The sequence below is a fragment of the Stegostoma tigrinum genome, chromosome 2, assembly GCF_030684315.1.
Source record: "Stegostoma tigrinum isolate sSteTig4 chromosome 2, sSteTig4.hap1, whole genome shotgun sequence".
Taxonomy (NCBI): Eukaryota; Metazoa; Chordata; class Chondrichthyes; order Orectolobiformes; family Stegostomatidae; genus Stegostoma; species Stegostoma tigrinum.
In genome coordinates, this window is record NC_081355.1 from 127,514,406 (window position 1) to 127,537,722 (window position 23,317).

Genomic DNA, 23,317 nt, shown 5'->3' on the forward strand with positions numbered 1-23,317 from the left:
TTTAATTCTGCACTCTTGTGCATTCCTATTCTGATAATAAATGCCTTTAATTGCCTACGTCCTCATGTCTCAAATCCTTTCCCTAGACCTTGCTTTATTCCTCTAAAACATTATCTGTGTCGTACAGAGATAATGGGAACTGCAGATGCTGGTGAATCCAAGATAACAAAGTGTGAGGCTGGATGAACACAGCAGGCCAAGCAGCATCTCAGGAGCACAAAAGCTGACGTTTCGGGCCTAGACCCCCCTCCAGAGAGGGGGATGGGGAGGGGGTTCTGGAATAAATAGGGAGAGAGGGGGAGGCAGACCGAAGATGGAGAGAAAAGATGATAGGTGGAGAGGAGGGGATAGGTCAGTCCAGGGAAGACGGACAGGTCAAGGAGGTGGGATGAGGTTAGTAGGTAGGAAATGGAGGTGCGGCTTGAGGTGGGAGGAAGGGATGGGTGAGAGGAAGAACAGGTTAGGGAGGCAGAGACAGGCTGGGCTGGTTTTGGGATGCAGTGGGGGGAGAGGATGAGCTGGGCTGGTTGTGTGATGCAGTAGGGGGAGGGGACGAACTGGGCTGGTTTTGGGATGCGGTGGGGGAAGGGGAGATTTTGAAGCTGGTGAAGTCCACATTGATACCATTGGGCTGCAGGGTTCCCAAGCAGAATATGAGTTGCTGTTCCTGCAACCTTCGGGTGGCATCATTGTGGCACTGCAGGAGGCCCATGATGGACATGTCATCTCAAGAATGGGAGGGGGAGTGGAAATGGTTTGCGACTGGGAGGTGCAGTTGTTTATTGCGAACCGAGCGGAGGTGTTCTGCAAAGCGGTCCCCAAGCCTCCGCTTGGTTTCCCCAATGTAGAGGAAGCCACACCGGGTACAATGGATACAGTATACCACATTGGCAGATGTGCAGGTGAACCTCTGCTAAATGTGGAAAGTCATCTTTGGGCCTGGGATGAGGGTGAGGGAGGAGGTGTGGGGCCAAGTGTAGCACTTCCTGCGGTTGCAGGGGAAGGTGCTCGGTGTGGTGGGGTTGGAGGGCAGTGTGGAGCGAACAAGGGAGCCATGGAGAGAGTGGTCTCTCCGAAAGGCAGACAAGGGTGGGGATGGAAAAATGTCTTGGGTGGTGGGATCGGATTGTAGATGGCGGAAGTGTCGGAGGATGTTGCGTTGTATCTGGAGGTTGGTGGGGTGGTGTGTGAGAATGAGGGGGATCCTCTTTGGGCGGTTATGGCAAGGGCGGGGTGTGAGGGATGTGTTGCAGGAAATGCGGGAGACGCGGTCAAGGGCGTTCTCGAACACTGTGGGGGGGGAAAGTTACGGTCCTTGAAGAACTTGGACATCTGGGATGTGCGGGAGTGGAATGCCTCATCGTGGGAGCAGATGCGGCGGAGGCGGAGGAATGTGGAATAGGGGTTGGAATTTGTGTTTTGTTGTGTAATCTTGCTATTAAGATGGTGAGATACTCCAATATATTTAAGGCATAGTACAAATGCAAGAAGTTTGTCATGTTCTTTGTGTAACATCGACTATGTGTACATCCCTGAAGGTGATTTTTTTTTTAAACTTTGGGTAGTATAAGAAATGGAGATTTTAAACTATGTTTAAGGCCACATGTCTCATGAAATTGGACCTGGTGGTGTCAAATAACAGAAAGCAAGATGTATAGATCTTTACTGGAGTACTAGCTGGCAAAGGATAAGTTTAATGCTTACCCTGCAACTATAGTCTGTACCAGTAATTATATCTACAATACCCTTGATAGGCAAGGAACAAGTGACCAAGCTATTATCCTGGAATGTTCCGATGACTGGAGAACATGGGCAACTCAATTGCTGCTTTCTCTTGCAAAGGTTTTGCATTCTACAGAATGCATTAAAATACAGCTTTTGTAATCCCTTGTAATTAAGGTAGAAATTAAGGATTTCCCTTTAATAATAGCCCGTGCTGTTTGGTCAAAGTTCTGTAGAAAACTGACAGTCGAGCTTCATCTCATTGATGTGGAAGGTGATATTTGCCAGGAAAGATGCCATCTTTACAGTATTAAATCAAAGGTGATAGGAACAAGAGCTTTTGAACTAATTGTAAAACATTAACTTAAAGACATGTTGCTTTAAGGAGTATAGTGTTTTGTAAGGGGCGGTTTGTTTATTCTGCCAATAAATTGAAACATTGTCATGCCTTCTTCCATAATAGGCACTCTGTTTCTTCCCATAATAGTGGTTGAGTAATTCTTGAAGTTACCTGGCATGGATGTGGTTCACACACCAACGAAAAAATGTTATTTTTAATGACTCATGTGGAAACTTTGTGGGAGGCACAAAAGGCACTTGCATGCCATTTCACTGTTGCATTTCAGTTCTGTTGGCACAGAAAATATTGCCTCCGCTGTGCCTTCAGAAATTCCAAGTACTTTTAGTTTGAGCACTTTGCGAAAAGACCGTTAACTGTAAGATCGCAAAGTATATGGAACAAAAAAGTATCTTTAGAAGTTATAATCTATTCTGAAATGTTACCATAGCTTTGGAAGTAACGTGCATTTTGGTTCATGTTCCGACATAGTGGAAAGTCTCTATCTTCATTTTTATTTCCAATTAACTTTTAATGCAGTTGAATCAATGCTGAGGTAATTATATCACTGGATTTGTAATTTCAAAGATCAGCATTCAAAATTTGGAGAATGTGCATTTAAATCCCATCATGGTGGTTTCAGAAAGCTTGAATTTAAAAATCTTGGTACTAGAAACCCTGCATCAATAAAATTGACAGTGAAGCTGTCTAATTAATCTGGATTGTCCTCCAGACTGTATGTGACTGCAAGCCACTCAGTTAGATCAAGCTACTGTAAAGGAGACAAACTGCAGGAACCCTAAGGCCCATACTTGCCACTGAGTGCATCAAGTGCAATAAAACCCTGAAAATGGATTTTTAAAATAAAATGTTAATAAGGATAAGAACTAGTTCAGTTTTAAAAACTAGAATGCTTATACATAGCACATCTTATGCATGGATAATGATGGGATAGTGTAGGGGGAGGGGCTTAGATTAGTTCACAGGTCAGCGCAACATCGAGGGTCGAAGGGCCTGTCCTGAGCTGTATTGTTCTATGTTCTATGCAATATTTGCTTCAGGTTGAACTCAAGTGCTCCCTTCAGGCTTTCACCTTAAAAGCATAAATGAAAGGAAGCAGCTGCAGTGAAACGGTTTCAGATGGGCTTGCCTCATAGGAAGCGGGTTTCTAGGTTATGTCATTTTCATCATAATCTAATGCAATGAAGATCACAAAATAGCTTCATATCTCTGCATTCTTTCTTCAGTTCCTGTGTGCTTGAAATATTTTACAGCTGTATTTATTTCTAGTGCATTGCAGCAGAATAACATCTAAAAAAAGTTTAAAAATATAAACCTTAGGAAAATTCAGTCTTGTTCACTGTGATATTGTGATTAATATTTCAGAAAAATAAATTGTTTACGTAAACTGTTCAAACCAATTTTCAAGCACTTCACATGTGAGTTGATTGCAAACTGGGTTAGGGTTAGGAACAATGGACAATGCAATACGATTTTTGCAAAGCTGATTTTTACCCCTTAATCCAGAGTAACATGAGTTGAACTTTTTCTGTACTTTATTTAATTATGACAGTGGGATTTTAATTTGTAAATCCCATTGACTGTTACGCAAGTGCTTTCCTGTGGTACCAGAACTAAAGTCACTTTGTGGCTTGAAGATGACCACTATTTGGAACGTTTTGTTCTTATATCTGCATTCCAAAGTAGAGTAGATTGCACCCAAAAACTGCAATCAGGAACCTGATTTTGGTGTTGCATGTTCATCAGAACGGAGACGATGCACTTTATCAATTAACTGACCTGTATTCATCACCATTTGATTTGGAGTTTGACAGCAATCACTTTCTGCATTTTAGGAAGGAAAGAAAATGCAGACAACCTGGGGCCTGAAGCTCAGACACGCAGTGATGGTTACACAGGTACAACCTAAATGTTTATATAACTGTTTACAATATATATTAATAACTTGGGGAAAGCAAATGAATGTACTGTAGCCAAATTTGCAGACAGCACCAGAAAAGGTCGAAAGTCGGTTATTTTTAGTGGTACGAACAATTTTGGAGATATTGATAGGTTACACAAGTAGGCAAAAGTTGTCATATGGAGTATAATGTGGCAAAATGCGAAAGCTATTTTGGGAAAACAAAAGAACAGTGTTACTTAAATAGACAAAAATTGCAATGCAAAGGAATTTAGGTGCACTACACAAAATACAGAAATCTAGCACATAGGTGTAGCAGGTCATCAGACTGGTTAATGGAATGTTGGCCCTTTGCCAAGCTGAGCACTGTGAGCTGAAGATCCCTCCCCCTTCCCTACCCTTAGGGAAAAGAGAGCCTCTTGCTATAGGGCTCTAATTCCACTGCAGCTCAAAATGCTGATCTTGTCTCTGACCTCCAGTCTGACCAGTCCTCGCAAATTATTTCTCTTTCCCATCCCCTCCCAGTATGCTTTTTGCTGCTGAAATTGGAAGGATTGGGTAGATGGCTGATTTCGGTTGTTGATTCCAGTGAAACCGAATCCAAGTTAACAGTTAAGTTCTGAAGAGTCATTGAACTTGAATGTTAACTCTGCTTTCCTCCTTTACCGTCTGCCAAGTTTCACCAGTAATTTCTGTTTTTATTTAGTTTCCAGCATCTGCAGTTCTTGTTGTTTTATGATTGTTTTGAAAGCTGGGGAAAGGGGGGAGCCAAATGGCCAACTCCTGTTTCCACTTCGAATGTTTCCAACCTGACCCTGGAAGTAGCCCCTTCCCACCTTTTGAGTCAGCATCTTCTCAGGATGCACTACTTCAGGCTAGCTATTAAAAACCATGCGGCTCCTGCTGATCAACAGGGCCACCACAACCCTTTAATTTCTTTTTTGTCTCCTGCTTTGGATTGGATATATTACTGTCCGAGTGCCAAAACACAAACCAGCAACATTCTCAAGTAAAATTAATATGCACCTATTGTGGGTCGTGGATCTCATTTTATGCATGATACTCAGGTAGTTGGTGGGTTCTTCTCGCTCAATACTCAGCCATCCTGCCGTCCCAGCAACTTGACAGAATAGTTTGCAAGTGCTGAGGAACCTCCAGTTGCAAATGTAATTCAGCAGCTGATTCATCTCACCAAATGTATACTCTATCCTATAGAACCAGAAGGATAGTTAATAAGCACTTACTGGACTAAATGAAGCAGAACTTCAGCTGTCTGGATCAGTAAGTGTTGCTGACTACCAAGTATCCACAGGAAATCTCCTGTATTATATTAGTTGGCTGCATCCTGTACAGCTACCAAATAGAGAAATTTGTGCATTGAAGGTGATGCCACAGCGATCTTCATTGTTTGTGGGAAAACTGATGGATATCATGCAATTATAGATGTACACAATGAGTTCATTGCTAAGCAATTCTGGTGATATACTCAATTTTTACATTGACACTGGGGACCTAATATTCTTCAAATACATTCTTCATAACTCCCTTTTCATCCTGAACATTTTCAGTGTTTTTTCTGATAACTTGTCATAATAACATGCTGGCAATGCCAACACAGCTGCTATAAAAATGCAAAACAGCCCAACATGCAAGATATAATAAAGATATTATTCCCAGAAGTTAGAATGGTAGTGGAAAATTGGACATTTGCAGGCACCAGTGATGAGACTGTAGTTTGAAAGAGTGAACTTTGTTGCATGTTTTTAGTTGAATGAACAGGTATGTGGTACAAAGACATCCTGCTTGGAAGCACTGCTGTATTATATTTTCCATTAATCATAACTCTGCCAGAGTGAGGGAAATACTAAAAACTTATTACCTGTCTTGGTTCTCTCCCTGCAGAAGGAATGTGCTCACTAGATCAGTGGAGATGTATGAAGCTTATAATTTAATCTACATGCTGAGATATAGAACATAGAACAGTACAGCACAGAACAGGCCCTTCAGCCTACGATGTTGTGCCGACCATTGATCCTCATGTATTCACCCTCAAATTTCTGTGACCATATGCATGTCCAGCAGTCTCTTAAATGTCCCCAATGACCTTACTTCCACAACTGCTGCTGGCAACGCATTCCATGTTCTCACAACTCTCTGTGTAAAGAACCCGCCTCTGACATCCCCTCTATATTTTCCTCCAACCAGCTTAAAACTATGACCCCTCGTGTTAGCCTTTTCTTCCCTGGGAAATAGACTCTGGCTATCAACTCTATCTATGCCTCTCATTATCTTGTATACCTTAACAGTCCCAGTCCGGAAACACATACTCTGAGAGGTTCCCCCTGGCTGACCACAGTACATTCACTGTAGCCCCACTGAAATTTACTGGTGTTCCATCACTGAATTCAGCCCTATATCAACATCATGGGGGTCTTTCATTCTCAGAGAATTCACCCATCACCCACTTGACATTCAATGCATCACCATCAGTAAATATGCAACTTCTAAAGGTACCACTGACCAGAAACGAACTGGAACAGCCCTATCACTACGTGGCTATAACACCGGGTCAGCAATGAGAAACCCTGCAGCAAGAAACTCACCTCCTGACTCTCCAAGCCTGCGCATCACCAATAAGGCATAAGCCAGTGATGTGATGGAATACTCCCCACTCTCCTGGATGGATGCAGCTCCAACAACATAGGAGAAGCTCAACACCATCAAGTAGCTCACTTCTTTGGTACCACATCCACAAACATCCTCTCTGTCCATCACTGACGCTCAGTAGCATGTGCCATTTGCACGATACACTGCAGAAATTCACCAAAAATCTTTAGACAGCACCTTTCAAACCCATGATCACATATCTAAGAGGACAAGCGTAGCAGATACATGAGAACACACACCGCAGCAAGCTCCCCTCCAAACTGCTCACCATGCTGACATGGCAATATATCACCAATGCTTCGCTATCCTGTGTCAAAGGCCTGGAATTCCTTCACTAATGCCATTGTAAGATAACCGACAATATGCAGACTGCAGCGGTTCAGGAAAGCAGCTCACCACCATCTTTTCAAGGATAATGGGGCGGCACAGTGGCTCAGTGGTTAGCACTGCAGCCGCACAACGCCAGGGACCTGGCCTTGATTCTAGCCTCAGGCGACTGTCTGTGCGGAATTTGCACATTCTCCCCGTATCAGCGTGGGTTTCCTCCGGGGGCTCCAGTTTCCTGCCACAGTCCAAAGATGTGCAGGCTAGGTGGTTTCCTCCGGGTGCTCCAGTTTCCTCCCACAGTCCAAAGATGTGCAGGCTAGGTGGGTTGGCGATGCTAAATTATAGAAGAACCAAAATGAGGTCATGACAAATAAAGGCATGTATTTCTTATGAAGTGAGGAAAAGATGGGACTATTGGATTTTGATGCTGGTAATATGTATGACAAGTCTGTTAGTATGTGGTAGATTAACGTAGTTAAGGAAGAGGTGATGGTGTCAGGAATGAGAGTTAGTGCCCTTGGTATTTGTGGAAGAATGTAGTTAGGCAAAGGGAATCAGTGAGAATGGTGGAAAGTGAGGTGAAATTGTGCTGTCAGGTTAAGGGTGATAGAGCCTTGCTGAATTTGAGAGCTTATTAAAACTCTTCTTGATTTGAACAGAGGTGCTGAGAATGTCAGCCACCTTTTACTCGGGTCTGCTGGATGGTGGCTGTGAAGATTTTCATGCAGACCGTAGGGGAATAGAAAGTACAGTTTCTCATTTCCTTTGAGGCATTAGAAATTCTCGCAGAAACCTTGGGATCTGTATCCCAATGATGTTCCAACAGATTAATATTGAAAATTGGCCTTAATTTAAGCATGGCATTCTTACCTTAAGCTTTGAAAGGTAGTCCAGAAATAGTACAGAGAAAATATTTTATATATTTTCATTTTATGTTTTATTTTATATTGTGATCAGGAGGGCAGCAATCAACCATGTTAAAATTATGCTCTGGAATTAAAATTGCTGTATCTTCATGCTGGCAGTGTTGTAGCTTGCTACTTATTCTGCAATGCCATACATCCTCATGGTTAAAATTTCAGCATTACCTAAAATTAGCGATCTGTTGCTTACTCGGCAACTTTCTGCAGCTTAAATATTTTAATGTTCCGTCTTCACTGGGCAGTCAGTTGACCTTTGAGATCAGTTGGGTGCCTCTGAATGTCTGATCTGTAATTGTGCGACACCGGTTTTTGAATTAGCAGAATGAATTAATTTTGATTAAAACACAATTTCTAAGTAACCCGTGAAAGGGAGGAAAGTAGCTGAATTTGAATAGGAGAATATTTGTTACTGTTACAGTTTTATATAGGACCTTACTGCCCCTTTTCAGTGGATTACTTTCACATCTCCCTGAGCCCAAGTTAGAAAATATGTGGGAAAACCTGCATGATTATTTATTCACACTGCTGCATACATAAGTTAGTGTTTTTAAGCTTTTTTCTTAGTTGATTTCTAGTTCAGTATTGCAAAATATACTTAGTTTCGTGAGATAATAAGGTGTACAGCTGGACGAACACAGCAGGCCAAGTAGCATCTTAGGAGCAGAAGCTGCTTGGCCTGCTGTGTTCATCCAGCTCTATACCTTGTCTTGGATTCTCCAGCATCTACAGTTCCTGTTATCTCTGATACTAATTTTCATTTTGTCTTTTGGTTACTGAGAGACTTAGAAATAGAGTTTGACTCTTGCGTTTGTTCAATATTAGCATAGCACACAACATTTTCCATTGGCCAAATATGAAAGTTTCAATGTTGCACCATTCTCCTGTAACTGCCTGATAGTGCAACCTTTCACTTCCCCCACCCCAGATTCAGGTTTAAATAAAGCAACATTTGCTTGTCTCAAAATGAATAAAGTGCATCCTGTTTTAACAGGTCAGGGATGATATAATTAACCCTGATATCAGTTTGAAATAATTGGTGAGCTGCAACATTTCATAACCTGACTCAGTTGGAATAATTGCACGTTCTCACTATGTTCTGTAGCTTTTTCTTTAGAACTTCGTTAAACACAACGCTGGAATATAGCTTAATTCCAAATCCTTACTACAAAGAATATAGATCTAAAATCCTAAATTACTTTTTTGCCAAAAATTGGCTAGTTAATGTTACAGAAATATGACTTAATTTAAACAAAGCCCATACTGTCCTGTAACTAGTTTGAAAAATTTGATAAACATTGTATTGCTTCCATATAACTGGCGGTGGTTCCTTTTGAAAGGAAATAATGTGCATTTAAACAGTGACAAGGTTTTCTGAAAAAAAAAAATTCAGAACGCACCCAACTCCCGATTCATTTCTGTGTGGTTCCATGAGCTTTTTAATATGTAACTGAACATGTCAGTGGAGACCTAAATTTAATTATTTAGTTGTAAAATGGCAACTTCAACATTGCAGCATTCTGTGTTGTGCTGAAATATCATTGAGATAAAATGCTGAAATTCTTGAATGAAGTTTGAAGCTACAATGTCTTCAAAGCAAGAACACGCAGCTAAACCTTTAGACACTTTCTGGTTAAAACCAAACTTTTGGTAAATTTAAAAGAATCCATAACAATTGATAGTATAGAAGTAGACCACTTTATCAATTGTCTGCTCAGTGTAAACTATAATTAGGTTTATTAAATATACATTTTGAAGTAAATGCATAGATTCAAAATCATTTTAGGCTCTTTTTGGTTTGGTTCTGTGCTTTTCAATAACGTAGGATATGTTTTGATATTTCATCAAGAAGGCTGTGATTCCGAAGGGGAGAACTGCTTTCGTGATTCAACTGCAGGAGATGAGCAGAGCAATGAGAATGATCCAAATGTTCAAGAATACCTTCAGCAAGGAGATACTGCTGTCATTTTCCCTGAAGCACCAGAAGAGCAACATAGACGAGGCACACCAGAAGCTTGTGGACAAGAAGAAAATGGTAACTTGGTTTTTTACAATAAAATTTAAATGATTGATTGCCCATGATGCTGTGAGCCTTTATCTAATGTCAGTGTATTAGCATGGACACAGGATTGGTTAACTAACAGAAAGCAAAGAGTTTGGATAAATGAGTGCTTTTCTGGTTGGCAATCAGTGACTAATGGTGTGCCTCAAGGATCAGTGTTGAGACCATGATTGTTTACAATTTACATTGATTTGGAGTTGGAGACCACAAGTAGGATGTCAGTGTTTTCGGATGACACTCATCTGAGTGTTCGAGCAAAATGTGCAGAAGACTCAATCGGTTTGTAGAGAGAGATAGATAGTTTGTGGGTGGGCAAAAGCCTGGCAGATGGGGTACAATGTTGATAAATGTAAAGCCATCCATTTTGGTAAGAATAATGGTAAAAATGACTAATATTTGTACAGTCAAAAGGTACAGCATACTACTGTGCAGAGGGACCTGGGTGTCCTTGTGCATGAATCACAGAAGGTTGCTTTGCAGTTACAGCAGGTAATTTAAGAAGGCAAATGGAATGTTGTCCATTGCCAGAGGAATTGAGTTTAAAAGCAGGGACGTTATGTTGCATCTGTATGGTTTGCTGGTGAGGCCACACCCTAGAGTACTGCTTGCAGTTTTGATCTCCTTACTTGAGAAAGTATGTATTGGCATTGGAGGGGATGCAGAGGAGACTAAGTTGATTCTGGAGATGAGAGGGTTGACCTTTGAGGAGGGACTGAGTAGACTGGGATTATATTCTTTCGAATTTGGAGGAATGAGGTGGAGATTCTTATAGAAACATATAAAATTATGAAGAATAGATAAAGAAGCAGGGAGTTTGTTTCCACTTGCTAGTGAAACTAAACAACAGGGCATGGCCTCAAAATTAGGGGGAGCAGATTTAAAACTAAATTGAAGAATGGCTTCACTCAAAGGGTTGTGAATCTGTGAAATTCCCTGTCCAGGGATGTAGTTGAAGCTTGCTCATCGAATGTTTTTAAAGCTAAGGTAGATAATTTTTGGAGCAGTAAAGGAACTAAGGGTCATAGTGAGTGTGGGTGAATGGAGCTGAGGCTACGAAAAGATCAGCCATGATCTTCTTTGAATGGTAGAGTGGGCTTGAAGGGCCAGATGGCTGTCTCCTGCTTCTGGTTCTTATGTTCTAAAACATAATATTTCCCAGGAGGCTATTTAGGATACTTCCTAAAAGCCAGATTTTTTGTTTATTTTTAACTACATGTTTGAATTTCATGAAACATTTGAATATTTCAACTGAATGAATGCTATTGTGGTTTCAAACAGCAACAACCATTTTCCTTTGTGATGGGTATGATTCTTGACCAGGGGAGAGGTTTTCCCTTGATTCCTATTGAGTATCACTAATGTCAGGGCTTTTTGATGTCACACGAGGTCAAATGCTGCTTTGATATAAAGTGCAGTTACTGTCACCCTCCCTCTGATGTGGAGGTGCCGATGTTGGTCTGGAGTGGACAAAGTCAGAAATCTTGTTTTCAAATGAACCTGTTCCACTATAATGTGGTGTTGTGATTTTTGATCAGTGGGAAAGGTGCTCAGCTCTTTACCCCAGGTTTGACTTGTGGTTGTCAGTGTGGGCAATGACTGTAGAGGAAAGTGTTCAAGCTTTGACATGGAGTTTGACAACATTGAATCCTGAGGGCTGTAAGGTGTTGAGGCAGAAGATGAGGTGTTGTTTCACCAACTTGTACTGAGCTTAACTGGAGTATTGTAGCAGACCTAAGATATGAATTGCTCCCAGCATAGCCAACCAATTTTCAACTATTCTAAATTCCAGTTAGCAGCCGTAGAACCATAAAAATAGACTGCAGAAGATGATTATTCAGTTCATCTTGTCTATGCTGAGCCAGATGCCCTTTCTAATTCCATTTTCCTGCACGTGGCCCATAGCCCTGCAGCTTACAGCATTTAAGGTGCAGATCCAAGTACTTTTCAAGGGTTTAGCATCTCTGTTTCCACCACTGACTCAGTTAGCAAATTCCAGAGATATCCACCATCCTCTTCCTCCTATCTCTTCACAATTCTTCTGCCACCTGATTTGAATTTGTGACCCCTGGTTTTTGAACTCTGCCAAGGGAAACAGGTTCTTCTTGTCTACTGTATCTCTGGCCCTCAAGTTTGCATTCCTCATAATGTCACCCCTCAGCCTTCTCTGTTCGAAGGAAAATAATCCCAATCTCTCCCCATAGCTACAATTCTCTGCTCTGGCAACATTTTAACAAAGCTTCTGTGTACTGTCTCAAGAGCAATTAATCCTTCCTGTAATGAGGTGACCAAAACTACACATTACTCCAGTTGTGGCCTCACCAGTGTCTTATACTGTTTCGTCATTATATCCCAGTTTTGTATTCTGTATCTCTGCCAATGAAGGAGAGTATTTCATATGCCTTCTTTAAAACCTTACCTACCTGTACTGCCATCTTTAGGGACCTACGTTTGGATACGGAGATCTCTTACTTCATCGCCCTCTCTCAGGATATATTCCTGTCTAATGTTTCTTCTGATTTACTGTTTGACCTATGTGCATTACCTCACATACCAGAGTCAAACTTTACCTGCCACTTGCCTGTCCTTTCCACCAACCCATCTATATCATTTTGGATCTTAAACAGCAATCCTACACACTATGTACTACATGGCCAGTTTTTCTTTTACAAATATCCCAGTTGTGTCCTCCATGTTCAGATCTAAATCATTAGTGTATAAAGCAAACAGCAGAGGTCCCCACACAGGCCTGTGGAACGCCATTTGAAAGAGCTTTCTATTTGCAAGGGCAGTCATCGGCTGTCACCCTTTGTTTCCTGTTACTGAGCCAACTTTAGATCCAATTTGTCACATTATCCTATATCCCATGGGCTTTTACTTTTTTAAACCAATCTGCCTTTTGAGGCATTGTCAAATGCCTTTCTAGATTCCACGAAGGCAACATCCACAGTACTAACCTCATCGATCCTCCCTGTCACTTTCTGAAAGAATTCACTGAAAATTGTAAGGCATGACCTTAACAAAATCATTCTGATTATTCCTGAATAGTCCATGCCTTTTTAAGTAACAGTTTATTCTATCTCTCAGGGTTAATTCTAACAATTTACCTACTGCTGAAGTAAGACTAACTGGCCTAAATTGTTTGGTATTTCCTTTGTTCCCTTTTAAACAATGGAACCATATTTGCCTTTCTCCATTCAACATTTACTTCTGTCCTGGGTTGCTATCGGCAACTCCTTTGTCTGCTCTTCCTTATTTTCTCTCACTTATTCCGTCCTCTTTCCCTTTATTTTCTCTCACTCCCTTTATTTTTCTCTCACTCCCTTTTTTGTTTTATACGCTAAAGAATGTGGACATCATTGGCTGGGCTAGCATTTATTGCCCATCTCTAATTGCTTAGAAGGCAGTCAAGTGTCAATCACATTACTGAGAGCCAGGAGTCACATGTAGGCAGGTAATGATGACAGATTTCCTTTCCTAAAAGACATGAGTGAATCCGGGTGGGTTTTTCAGACAGTCATAAATGCTTTCATGGTCATCATTAGACCCTTAATTTCAGTCTCTTTATTGAATTTAAAATCAGCCATCTACCATGCCAGGATTTGAGCCCAGGCTCTCTGATGAAGGGTCAAGGCCCGGGATGTCAGCTTGTGCTCCTGAGATGCTGCTTGGCCTGCTGTGTTCATCGAGCTTCACACTTTGTTATCTTGGATTCTCCAGCATTTGCAGTTCCCATTATCTCTGATTATCCCAGAACTAATGCTGGGTCTCTGGATTAGTAGTCTAATGATAATACCACTTGGCCATTTCCTCACACTCTCTCTTTTTCTTACTATTTTTTTTTTCTCTGTGTGACATGGAGCATTACTGATTCATCAGATGATGATGTGCTGGGATGGCACATGGCAATCTGGATGTTTGCTTTCCCATGATAGACCTCATGCCATGCAGCTTCATGGGATTTTGAGATGATGTTGAGGATTCCCAGGGCAACACTCTCCCAACTGTATACAGTTGTGACTTCTACTGACACGTCCACCAGAGTTAGACGAGACATAACAAGGACTGTAGATGGTGTCTGGGACATGGTCATTTTCACAAAATCATACCTCACAGACATTGTCAAGCTGTTGTTTGACTAGACTGTAGGACACCTCTTCCAATTTTGATTATAAGCCTTCAGATGTTAGGTGGATTTTGCGGGGCCAGTGGGACTGTATCTGTCATTGTTGTTTCTGGTGCCTTGTTTGATGTGGTGTGATCTGTCCTGTTTAATTCCATTGATTGGACTTTGTAGGGTATTTAAGAGTCAACCACCTTGCTGTGGATGGGGTGTCCCATATGGGCTAGGCAATGAAAGTCAGATTTTTCGTTTCCAAAAGAATATTAGTGAACCAGATGTATTTTACGAAATTGGGCAAAGAATTTTTGTTTGCTATTTGACTAGCTTTTAATTCAAGGTTTTTATTGATTGAATTCAGATTTCCCCATCTGTTGTGGTGGAATTCATGTACATATCCCCAGAGCATTAGGCTGAGTCTCTGGGTTATTCATCCAGTGACAATACCACTGTGCTGCCACCTCTTTCGAAACTTTGATTCTCAATCTTTCTTTCGTCATCAATCCTACTCTTCATTTGCTACGTTTCTCTGCCTCTGTTTATTTCCATCTTTAAAAGCATTTGGAGACATGTTATTGACACAGTTCGGAGAGAGTATTGTATAGATTTTAAAAACATTGTTTTTTTTTAAAGATAATACCTTGACATTTTTTGTATGCTAGCAGTTTCCTGACAGTACAATGCAAAAAAAAATGTTGGACGAAAGGACAAGCCAGGTCAAGTTTAAACTTGCTAGCACTAGATATCATAAGTGAAATTAAAAATTCAATGACCCTTCAAAATTGCCCAATTATTCTTAACTAGATTTTATGAATAACTGATATTATATACCAAGTGTATAGTCTAAAAAGAAATTAACAATTTATTATTAATATTGTAAATTTAGCAGAGCAAAATTTAAAGTAATCTAATTAATGATGTTGATTTAAACTCAGTCATGTTTGTTCATAGGCCCTTGATCAGACCGACACAGTTAAGGGATAAATTAGAAACAAAGTAAGAATAGTAACTGGCCAGTTCACTTGGGCAGTTTCAAAAGATGATTGCTAAACTTCATGCAATCCTTGGAAAATGAGCTTCATCAAAAGTTGCCCGAGATGGTGGAGCCGGAATGGAAGGATGTGTTCGGGCTCCTGAGCCCATCTGCTCAAGGCCAGCCACTTCCTTCAAACTCCTTTTTCAGTTTTCATCTTTTTCTCTCTCTAATGATATTGTGGGGAAGCCGGAGCAATGTCAGGTTGGGGGAAGGTCATCTGCAGTAGCAGTGATAGGATCGAGGACTCCAGAGCCTGGATTTGGGACCTTGGGCTATCGGCTGTGACACAGCTTGGTGCCCAGACTGGGACTGCAGTAGGCCCACAGTGGGGACTTGATAGTTTGAGGAGGCGAGGTCCTGACATGGTCTGGTGGCGATGTCTACTTGAACTGTAATGCTGAACTTCTTATTTCTTTAGTTTTCTAATTTAGTTACTAAGATCCTGTGCCTAGGTATCATTGAACCCAAGATGGAGCCCTGTAAGTGGTGACTTGGTAAACTGTTTACTGAACTCATGAGTACATGTGACAATAAACCTGTTTCCAATGAGTTCTTCATTGGCATGTGGGACTGTTTGTCTTAATTGAATTTCAAAGTCACTGGGTCAGTGCAATTTTTACAGACTGCTGGAGGCTATTGTTAGTGTTTTTCTGTCAGAACGTTCAATAATTCAATAACTGGAAAATAACTAACGAGCAATCGCAACTTTGTTCAGCAGCTTTTACATCTTTGCTGCCTTCTGCCCCAAAAAAAAGGTCCAAACATGTTTACTCTTTGGGTTTCTCTTCTTTTTCAATATTTTCTTTGTTTGATTAGTCAGCATTGGCCTCCCTTTAATCGACCTTTGTAACATCCAAGCTGCTGGCACTTGTTGAGTTTCATACGTCTCAGCTGAAAGATCTACAGCATTCTTGAAACATTTGATCAATGTGCAATTGAGAGTAGTTGCTCAAAACTGAACAAAGAAAAATGCATGTCCAATGTTTTATGTTCTATGTTGGGAGATAATTAATTGCACAGTCCAAGAGCATGTGGTGCCACCATAAGTAAAGATCAAAAAGATGGAAGTGTTTCTTTTCTGCAGATTGGTGAGCAATACCGCAGTTCATCCACTGAATTAAATTAATGTCTTTGCATATGGTATCTGAAGCCCTTGCATTCCAAATGTCAGTTGCTGTATTCTGACACTGTAAATGCATCACATCTTAATTTTCTGATTTGTACAGTTTAAAAATACAAGTATTACAAAGATAGCCTTTGATAGAAATCCAATTTTGAACAGAAACTCTGAAGAGCTCAATCATATCCTTGTTTCCTGTATCCCTGCCTGTATTAAACTGGCACATCAATTTCTCTGAATCTAAGTGGTTTCATCTTAATTTCTGCACTCAGCTGCATAGTTTAGAATGAGATTACAAAATGTGCAGCTGAGTTCAAGATCAATGCTGCAGGTAATGAATTAGCAACTAGAAGAAGTGCTCTAGAAGCTGTGTAACAGGAAGAGTAAACCTTGTATGTCAACAACAGTTTATCTATGTTGAACTGAATGAATGCAAAGAAACTAATATATCTACATAAATAATGTAACTGCCTAATTGTAACTCCCTGGGTAGCAACAAGTGGACTGTGGCCTGGATTTCCCAGGAGCAGATGATCTGCCATTGCTGTAGTGGATAAAACAGAACGCCTATCTCACCCTTTGTTTGAAAATATCATTGACAAATGAATTATTGACACTTGTGGCAGAGGAGAAGATTCTGAATTCTGGGTGGACTTGCTTTAGCATCTCGTGGACACAGGCTGTAGTTCTCCTTCCAGTGCTTTATCTGGCCTTCACAATTCTTGGTTGCTGCTTTTTTGGAAGCCTTCTTGGGGCCGTTGTTTTGACTGTCACTTAAGACATGTTGTAAGTAAAGGTAGAGCATTGTGAAACAACTTTTTTATACTGTATGACAAGACAATGCTGATAAGAAGTGGTGGTGTCATGGAGAAACCAAGCAGAGCCACTTGCCAATCAATCTTCATGCTATATAAAATGTTGTTGCCCTTTACATTAGTATTCCTTGCAAATAACTTTGGTCAGTGCAAGACAAAAGGCTTTAACAAAATATCTTGTGTTTTCAGTCTCTTCACGTTCTGTATGATCATTCAACTAAAGCTATGTTGGCCCTTTAAAGGTTGTGGTATATTTCCCGTAGTATCGTGAAATTTGGTTTCTATTGCAAAGGTAAAATACACCTTCACTTGGCTTAGTCACAAACAAATACCATGAGCATTCTAATTTTTAACCTTTGGATGCAAGCCACACAAGCTATAATAGATATTTTTGCAGTATATCTACAAGCTAAAATGTGGGTAACACTTATTTTAACTAGGAAAGAGGGAAGAAAATCTGGGTACCATCCATGTTTGTGTGTGATTTTATTTGCAAGTATTTGATCAAATCTATGTATAATATGTCTAATATCTATAATTGCCCTGAGTAATTGTATTAATTTAGTTATCTTGTTTTTATTTTTCTAATACAATTTTCATTCACTTTGGAGCCATAATATTAAACAAAAGCCTACAGTAGTCAGTTCCATCTTAGAAATATCTTAAAATTGAAGATTTACCTGAGTGTTATTTCATGTTTTTAGGAACACCAGATGCTTTTGCTCAGCTACTTACCTGCCCATATTGCGATAGAGGCTACAAGCGCTTGACTTCTCTCAAAGAGCACATTAAATATCGGCATGAAAAAAATGAAGACAACTTCAGCTGCTCCATTTGCAGCTACACTTTTGCCTACAGGACACAACTGGATCGTCACATGGCTTCACATAAGTCAGGGCGAGATCAGGTAATATGAAAGTGGCAATTAAATATTCAGGTATAAGCCATATTAGCAAGTGCCATTAATTATTTATCCTGTTTCTTGAACCCTGCTGATTGGTAAGGCAAGTTCACCATTATAACTCAAAATATGGAGTTGTCTCATTTCGCTGTGGGATTTTCTTTTTCTGAAGTTCACCTTTGTCTCAGCCCACCATTTTTGGAACCTGTCAATTCTTCTGTTACATCCAGACTCTTATTCAAATACTCTTCTGTTTTGGTTTATCAGCTTTCACCTACTGTAAATAAACTCATCCAAAATTCTGCTCATATCTTAACTTGCAAAAATTTCTGTTCGCCCTTCACCCCAGTGCTCGCTGAAGTGCGTTGGCTTTCAGTCCTATAACACTTTAAAATTTTCCAGTTTGTGTTTAACTTCCTTAGCATGTTTATGTCAGTTTTCTAGTTCTGGCCTTTGTATGTTGCACATTTCCTTTGCTCCATGATGGTGCCCTCCACCTGATCTACTGAGCATCTCTAGCATAATGTACTTTAAAAAAATTTTTTTTAAAAAGCTCAACAGGTTTTGAATTTATTCAAATCTCTTCTGGACTGTCTATCTAACACTACTGTATTTGGTTATCTCTGTCCTGCGTAGTGTGGAATGTTGACTGACCAATCCCTCTGTAAAGTGGCTGCTTTTTTTTGGGTTTATTCTTTTGTGAGATGAGGACGTCCTTAAATGTCCTCAAACTGATTTGCTTACTTTGCCTTTTCAAGGAATGATTAAGAGTCAGTCATATTGCTCTAAGTGTGAAGACACAGGTAGGCCAATCCAAATAAGGATGGCACATTTTCTTACTTGAAGGGCATCTGGTTTGAAGTGAATCTTAAACATGTAGTATTCCAATGCCATCTGCAACCCTTTCCTTCCAGGGTGGTAGCGGTTGTGGGTTTGCTTTCGATTGAACATTTGCTGAGTTGCTACAGTGCATCTTTGTTTACTGTAATATTGCTAATATGTGTTGGTAGTGGACGGAGTAAATGTTGGAGGTGGTGCCACAGTTATCTTGCAAGCAGACTTTTGTCCTTGGATGGCATCAAGCTTCTTGAGTGTTGTTGGAACTGCAGTCATCAAATTGGGACTCAAGATCAATTACTGCGTGCTGAATTCCAAGCCTTGACCTGCTCTTGTAGCCACTGTACTTATATGGCTGCTTTTGTTATAATTTGCTTGTGCACTCTCCTGCCCTCCTTTCCTCCTGTCCACCTTTCTGCCTCCTGCCTGCCCTCCTTTCCTTCCACCAACCACCATTGATTTTAAGCATTCTTTATAAATAATTAAGGTGCCAACATGTTAAAAAGTGAACTTGATTCCTATCTGGAGATCTGTTGTTTGTTTTTATAATTTCTCTTGGATCGTTTTTCTTAATGCAGTTTTTTTTAAAACTATCATTGAACAGCTCTATGGAGGATCCAGCGTAATTGTATGGGGGTCAGATGGGATTTTCATCTGAGAGATTTCCTGTGGAGCTGCTTATTGATGCTTGTATCTCACGCCAGCTGGGCAATTCCCTACGGACTGGAGGAATACGAAATGGCTGGTCTCTATGGGCAAGAGTGTAGATAAAAATAGCTTGCATTTTTACAGCCTATATTGTGTGAAGCAGTTCACAGCACTTAAGAGAAGGGAAGTAAGGGTGGTAGGTAAATTACACAGTTAGCTAGCTTTTAAGAAGGCTTTTGAACAAAAGGAGAAAGTAGTATGTTGAAGTACTTACGGGAGGCAGCTGCTAAGAACAAATTCATAGTGACTGAAAGGTTGGCTTCCAGTGATGGGACTAAAGGAGTACTAATGTAGACTTGGAGTGAAGAGAACAGAGTGCACTAAATAAAATAAAATTGCTGAGATCAAAAACTGAGATTATGGAGAAATTTGAAAAGGTGGTAAAGAACTTTGTAGTCTATATATTGAGAGGCACAAGAGATGGTATAAAATGGTCAAGTAGTTGGTTGGAGGATATTGTGACCACTTGGTATAGACAGTAGAGTTGCAGGTTTGATGAGGAAAGAATACTCTTAACAAGAATATGTCAGAAATCCATGAAATGCTGGATTAGAGTAATAATTGCTGAAGGAATAGGGCAGAGTGAAATTGAGTAGTGTTAGTGGTTTCTGAATGTAACCTTGATCTCTTACATTCTGCAGTTAGCAAATAAACTGAAATATTCATACAGATGCTGAGGGTTGGAGTTTCTTATCAGAAACAACTCATCTTTGAATTGTATTGAGAAAGAAAAATGAAATACTACTGTCATATGTTGAATCTAGAGCGAAAAAATCCCAGGATATTTTTGAGCTGTTCAGTTGACCATGCAGCTGCAGTCCCTACTTGTATCAATGAAGGCATGTTATCAAGACCTGGTTTTACCCAATATTTTGCATTGCCATTTTCCTACCATCAAGAAATGCTCATGATATAATAGTGTCAGTGGGCATGGCTCAAGTTTTGCTATAAATCTATCAAAAACCGCCACAAATTAAGTAACTGAACCTTCTTGTAGCTATGGATATTGGCATTGTGTGAAAGATTTTAGTGCAGTATTAAACATTCCAATAAATGATTTGGAAGTAATGGATTTCCTGTTAGGAATTGATTTGACCTCATTCTCAAAAAATGAACACACAGAAGAGGTTTTCATCACTAGCAAAGCAATAAGTATTTTTTCTAGATTCTAGCCTAGTTGCCTAAGGTAATTCAAATGTTTAGGTGTAATGATCTGGATTTTTATTTCTGGCTTGTTTCTCCTCACTGTTGGGGAGGATCTTTTCCCGTACCTGGTATGCTGATAATATTGGCAAGTTAATTACTTCATTGTCTTTTTCCCACCCCGCACATGCTCATCATTGAAATAATTTCACCAGATTTAGTTCTTGAGGAATAAGTGGCAAGATCAGAATCTTTCTGACGAGTAGTGAGAAGCTTATTTCCATACGTTTGTATCTCATTGATACTCCATTCCACCATATTAACTATGCACTTCCAATCTTCCCTCCACAATCAAGAAACTCTGGGTGCAACACTCAACAGGAACAGAATTTTCATTAAAATCTGAAAGAACTGAGCATGCTGTAAACCAGAGACAAAAGTAGAAATTGCTGAAAAAACTCAGCAAGTATGGTAACATCTGTGGTAAGAAATCAGAATTAACATTTTAGGTCAAATGACCTGTTCTGAGGATGAGAGATAATAGGAACTGCAGATGCTGGAGAATCCAAGATAATAAAATGTGAGGCTGGATGAACACAGCAGGCCAAGCAGCATCTCAGGAGCACAAAAGCTGACATTTCGGGCCTAGACCCTTCATCAGAGAGGGGGATGGGGTGAGGGTTCTGGAATAAATAGGGAGAGAGGGGGAGGCAGACCGAAGATGGAGAGAAAAGAAGATAGGTGGAGAGAGTATAGGTGGGGAGGTAGGGAGGGGATAGGTCAGTCCAGGGAAGACGGACAGGTCAAGGAGGTGGGATGAGGTTAGTAGGTAGATGGGGGTGCGGCTTGGGGTGGGAGGAAGGGAATGGGTGAGAGGAAGCACAGGTTAGGGAGGCAGAGACAGGTTGGACTGGTTTTGGGATGCAGTGGGTGGAGGGGAAGAGCTGGACTGGTTGTGTGGTGCAGTGGGGGGAGGGGACGAACTGGGCTGGTTTAGGGATGCAGTTGGGGAAGGGGAGATTTTGAAACTGGTGAAGTCCACATTGATACCATTAGGCTGCAGGGTTCCCAAGCGGAATATGAGTTGCTGTTCCTGCACCCTTCGGGTGGCATCATTGTGGCAGTGCAGGAGGCCCATGATGGACATGTCATCTAAAGAATGGGAGGGGGAGTGGAAATGGTTTGCGACTGGGAGGTGCAGTTGTTTGTTGCGAACTGAGCGGAAGTGTTTCTGCAAAGCGGTCTCCAAGCCTCCGCTTGGTTTCCCCAATGTAGAGGAAGCCACACCGGGTACAGTGGATGCAGTATACCACATTAGCAGATGTGCAGGTGAACCTCTGCTTAATGTGGAATGTCATCTTGGGGCCTGGGATAGGGGTGAGGGAGGAGGTGTGGGGACAAGTATAGCATTTCCCGCGGTTGCAGGGGAAGGTGCCGGGTGTGGTGGGGTTGGAGGGCAGTGTGGAGCGAACAAGGGAGTCACGGAGAGAGTGGTCTCTCCGAAAAGCAGACAGGGGTGGGGATGGAAAAATGTCTTGGGTGGTGGGGTCGGATTGTGGATGGCGGAAGTGTCGGAGGATGATGCGTTGTATCCGGAGGTTGGTGGGGTGGTGTGTGAGAACGAGGGGGATCCTCTTTGGGCAGTTGTGGCGGGGTCGGGGTGTGAGGGATGTGTAGCGGGAAATGCGGGAGACGCTGAGGATGTATTTGTTAACCATTGAGGAAGTGGTGGTGAGTTGCTTTTCTGAAACATTACAGTGTATGTGCTGTAGCTAAATCCACACTGCTATCCTGGGGGTGGTGGTTTCCAGGATTTTGACACAGAGACACAAAGGAATGGCAAATGTTTCCAAGTTAGGATAGTGAGTGGCTTGAAGGAGAACTTGTAGGTGGTAGTGTTCCCTTTTCTCTCCTGCACTGGCCCTTCTAAATAGAAGTGGTCATGGCTTTGGAAGGTGGGTACTTGGTGACTTGTCTCTTTTGAAACCCTGGGAGTGATTGTGCTGGCCACGTAGCTTAATTTCACTTGAAACAACTTGTACACAAGATCTTTCCGTGGTCACTGCCCCACACTTCCTGGATGTTCTATCCAGGCAATCTGGTATTATCAAAGCACCAGCCTCTTAGTTATATCATGCTTGGTCTTGACCCAATTCAGCTACCACTTTAGAGTTCAGTGACTTCCAGGACACTGTTTTTGGCAGGTTGCTTTACAGTGAGAGACAGCCAACCATCTCATACACCTATGCAGGATTTTGTTGGGCTGTCATGGAGAAAGACACCTGGGTCTTTTTTTTTTGGTACACAAGGTCTTTTCCACTTGGAGGATAGCCACCCTCTGAGCTTTCCCTTAACTCAAAGGCAACTTGAAAGCTTTGGATGCGATGTACCAGCAGCTCATTTTAGGGAGTAACTGGGGACCTTTGTGGCATCACCCAATACAGTCATGTGCATCTAAAATGTTACTGATGCAGTACTGAAGAACCTACCTTGTCATTTGAGGTTAACTGAGTAGACAGTCAAACAGATAGGGCATTAGGATTCTCGATCGCTGGGGTTCCTAAGTGTTATTAATTGTATTCATGTTGCTATGTAAGTGCTCAGTCATCACCCAGTAGTTGTTTTTGTGATTGGGAAAGGATTCTACTCCCTATTAAAATAATTTGTGATTATTAATGTCAAAT

General features: G+C 41.1%; 1 protein-coding gene across 8 annotated transcripts in view; it reads left to right on the forward strand.

Annotated features, from left to right (window-relative positions):
* Positions 1 to 23,317, forward strand: part of zeb1b (zinc finger E-box binding homeobox 1b) — a 147,687-nt gene that overhangs the window by 92,944 nt on the left and 31,426 nt on the right. For 5 of the 8 annotated variants that reach the window (XM_048548920.2, XM_048548909.2, XM_048548937.2 and 2 more), the window contains 3 exons: positions 3,916 to 3,978; positions 9,744 to 9,929; positions 17,749 to 17,951. In XM_048548920.2, the coding sequence (XP_048404877.1) occupies positions 3,916 to 3,978; positions 9,744 to 9,929; positions 17,749 to 17,951 (452 nt within the window). The remainder of the gene's footprint in view (positions 1 to 3,915; positions 3,979 to 9,743; positions 9,930 to 17,748; positions 17,952 to 23,317) is intronic. The other 3 variants (XM_048548986.2, XM_048548975.2, XM_048548929.2) reach the window with 2 other exon arrangements.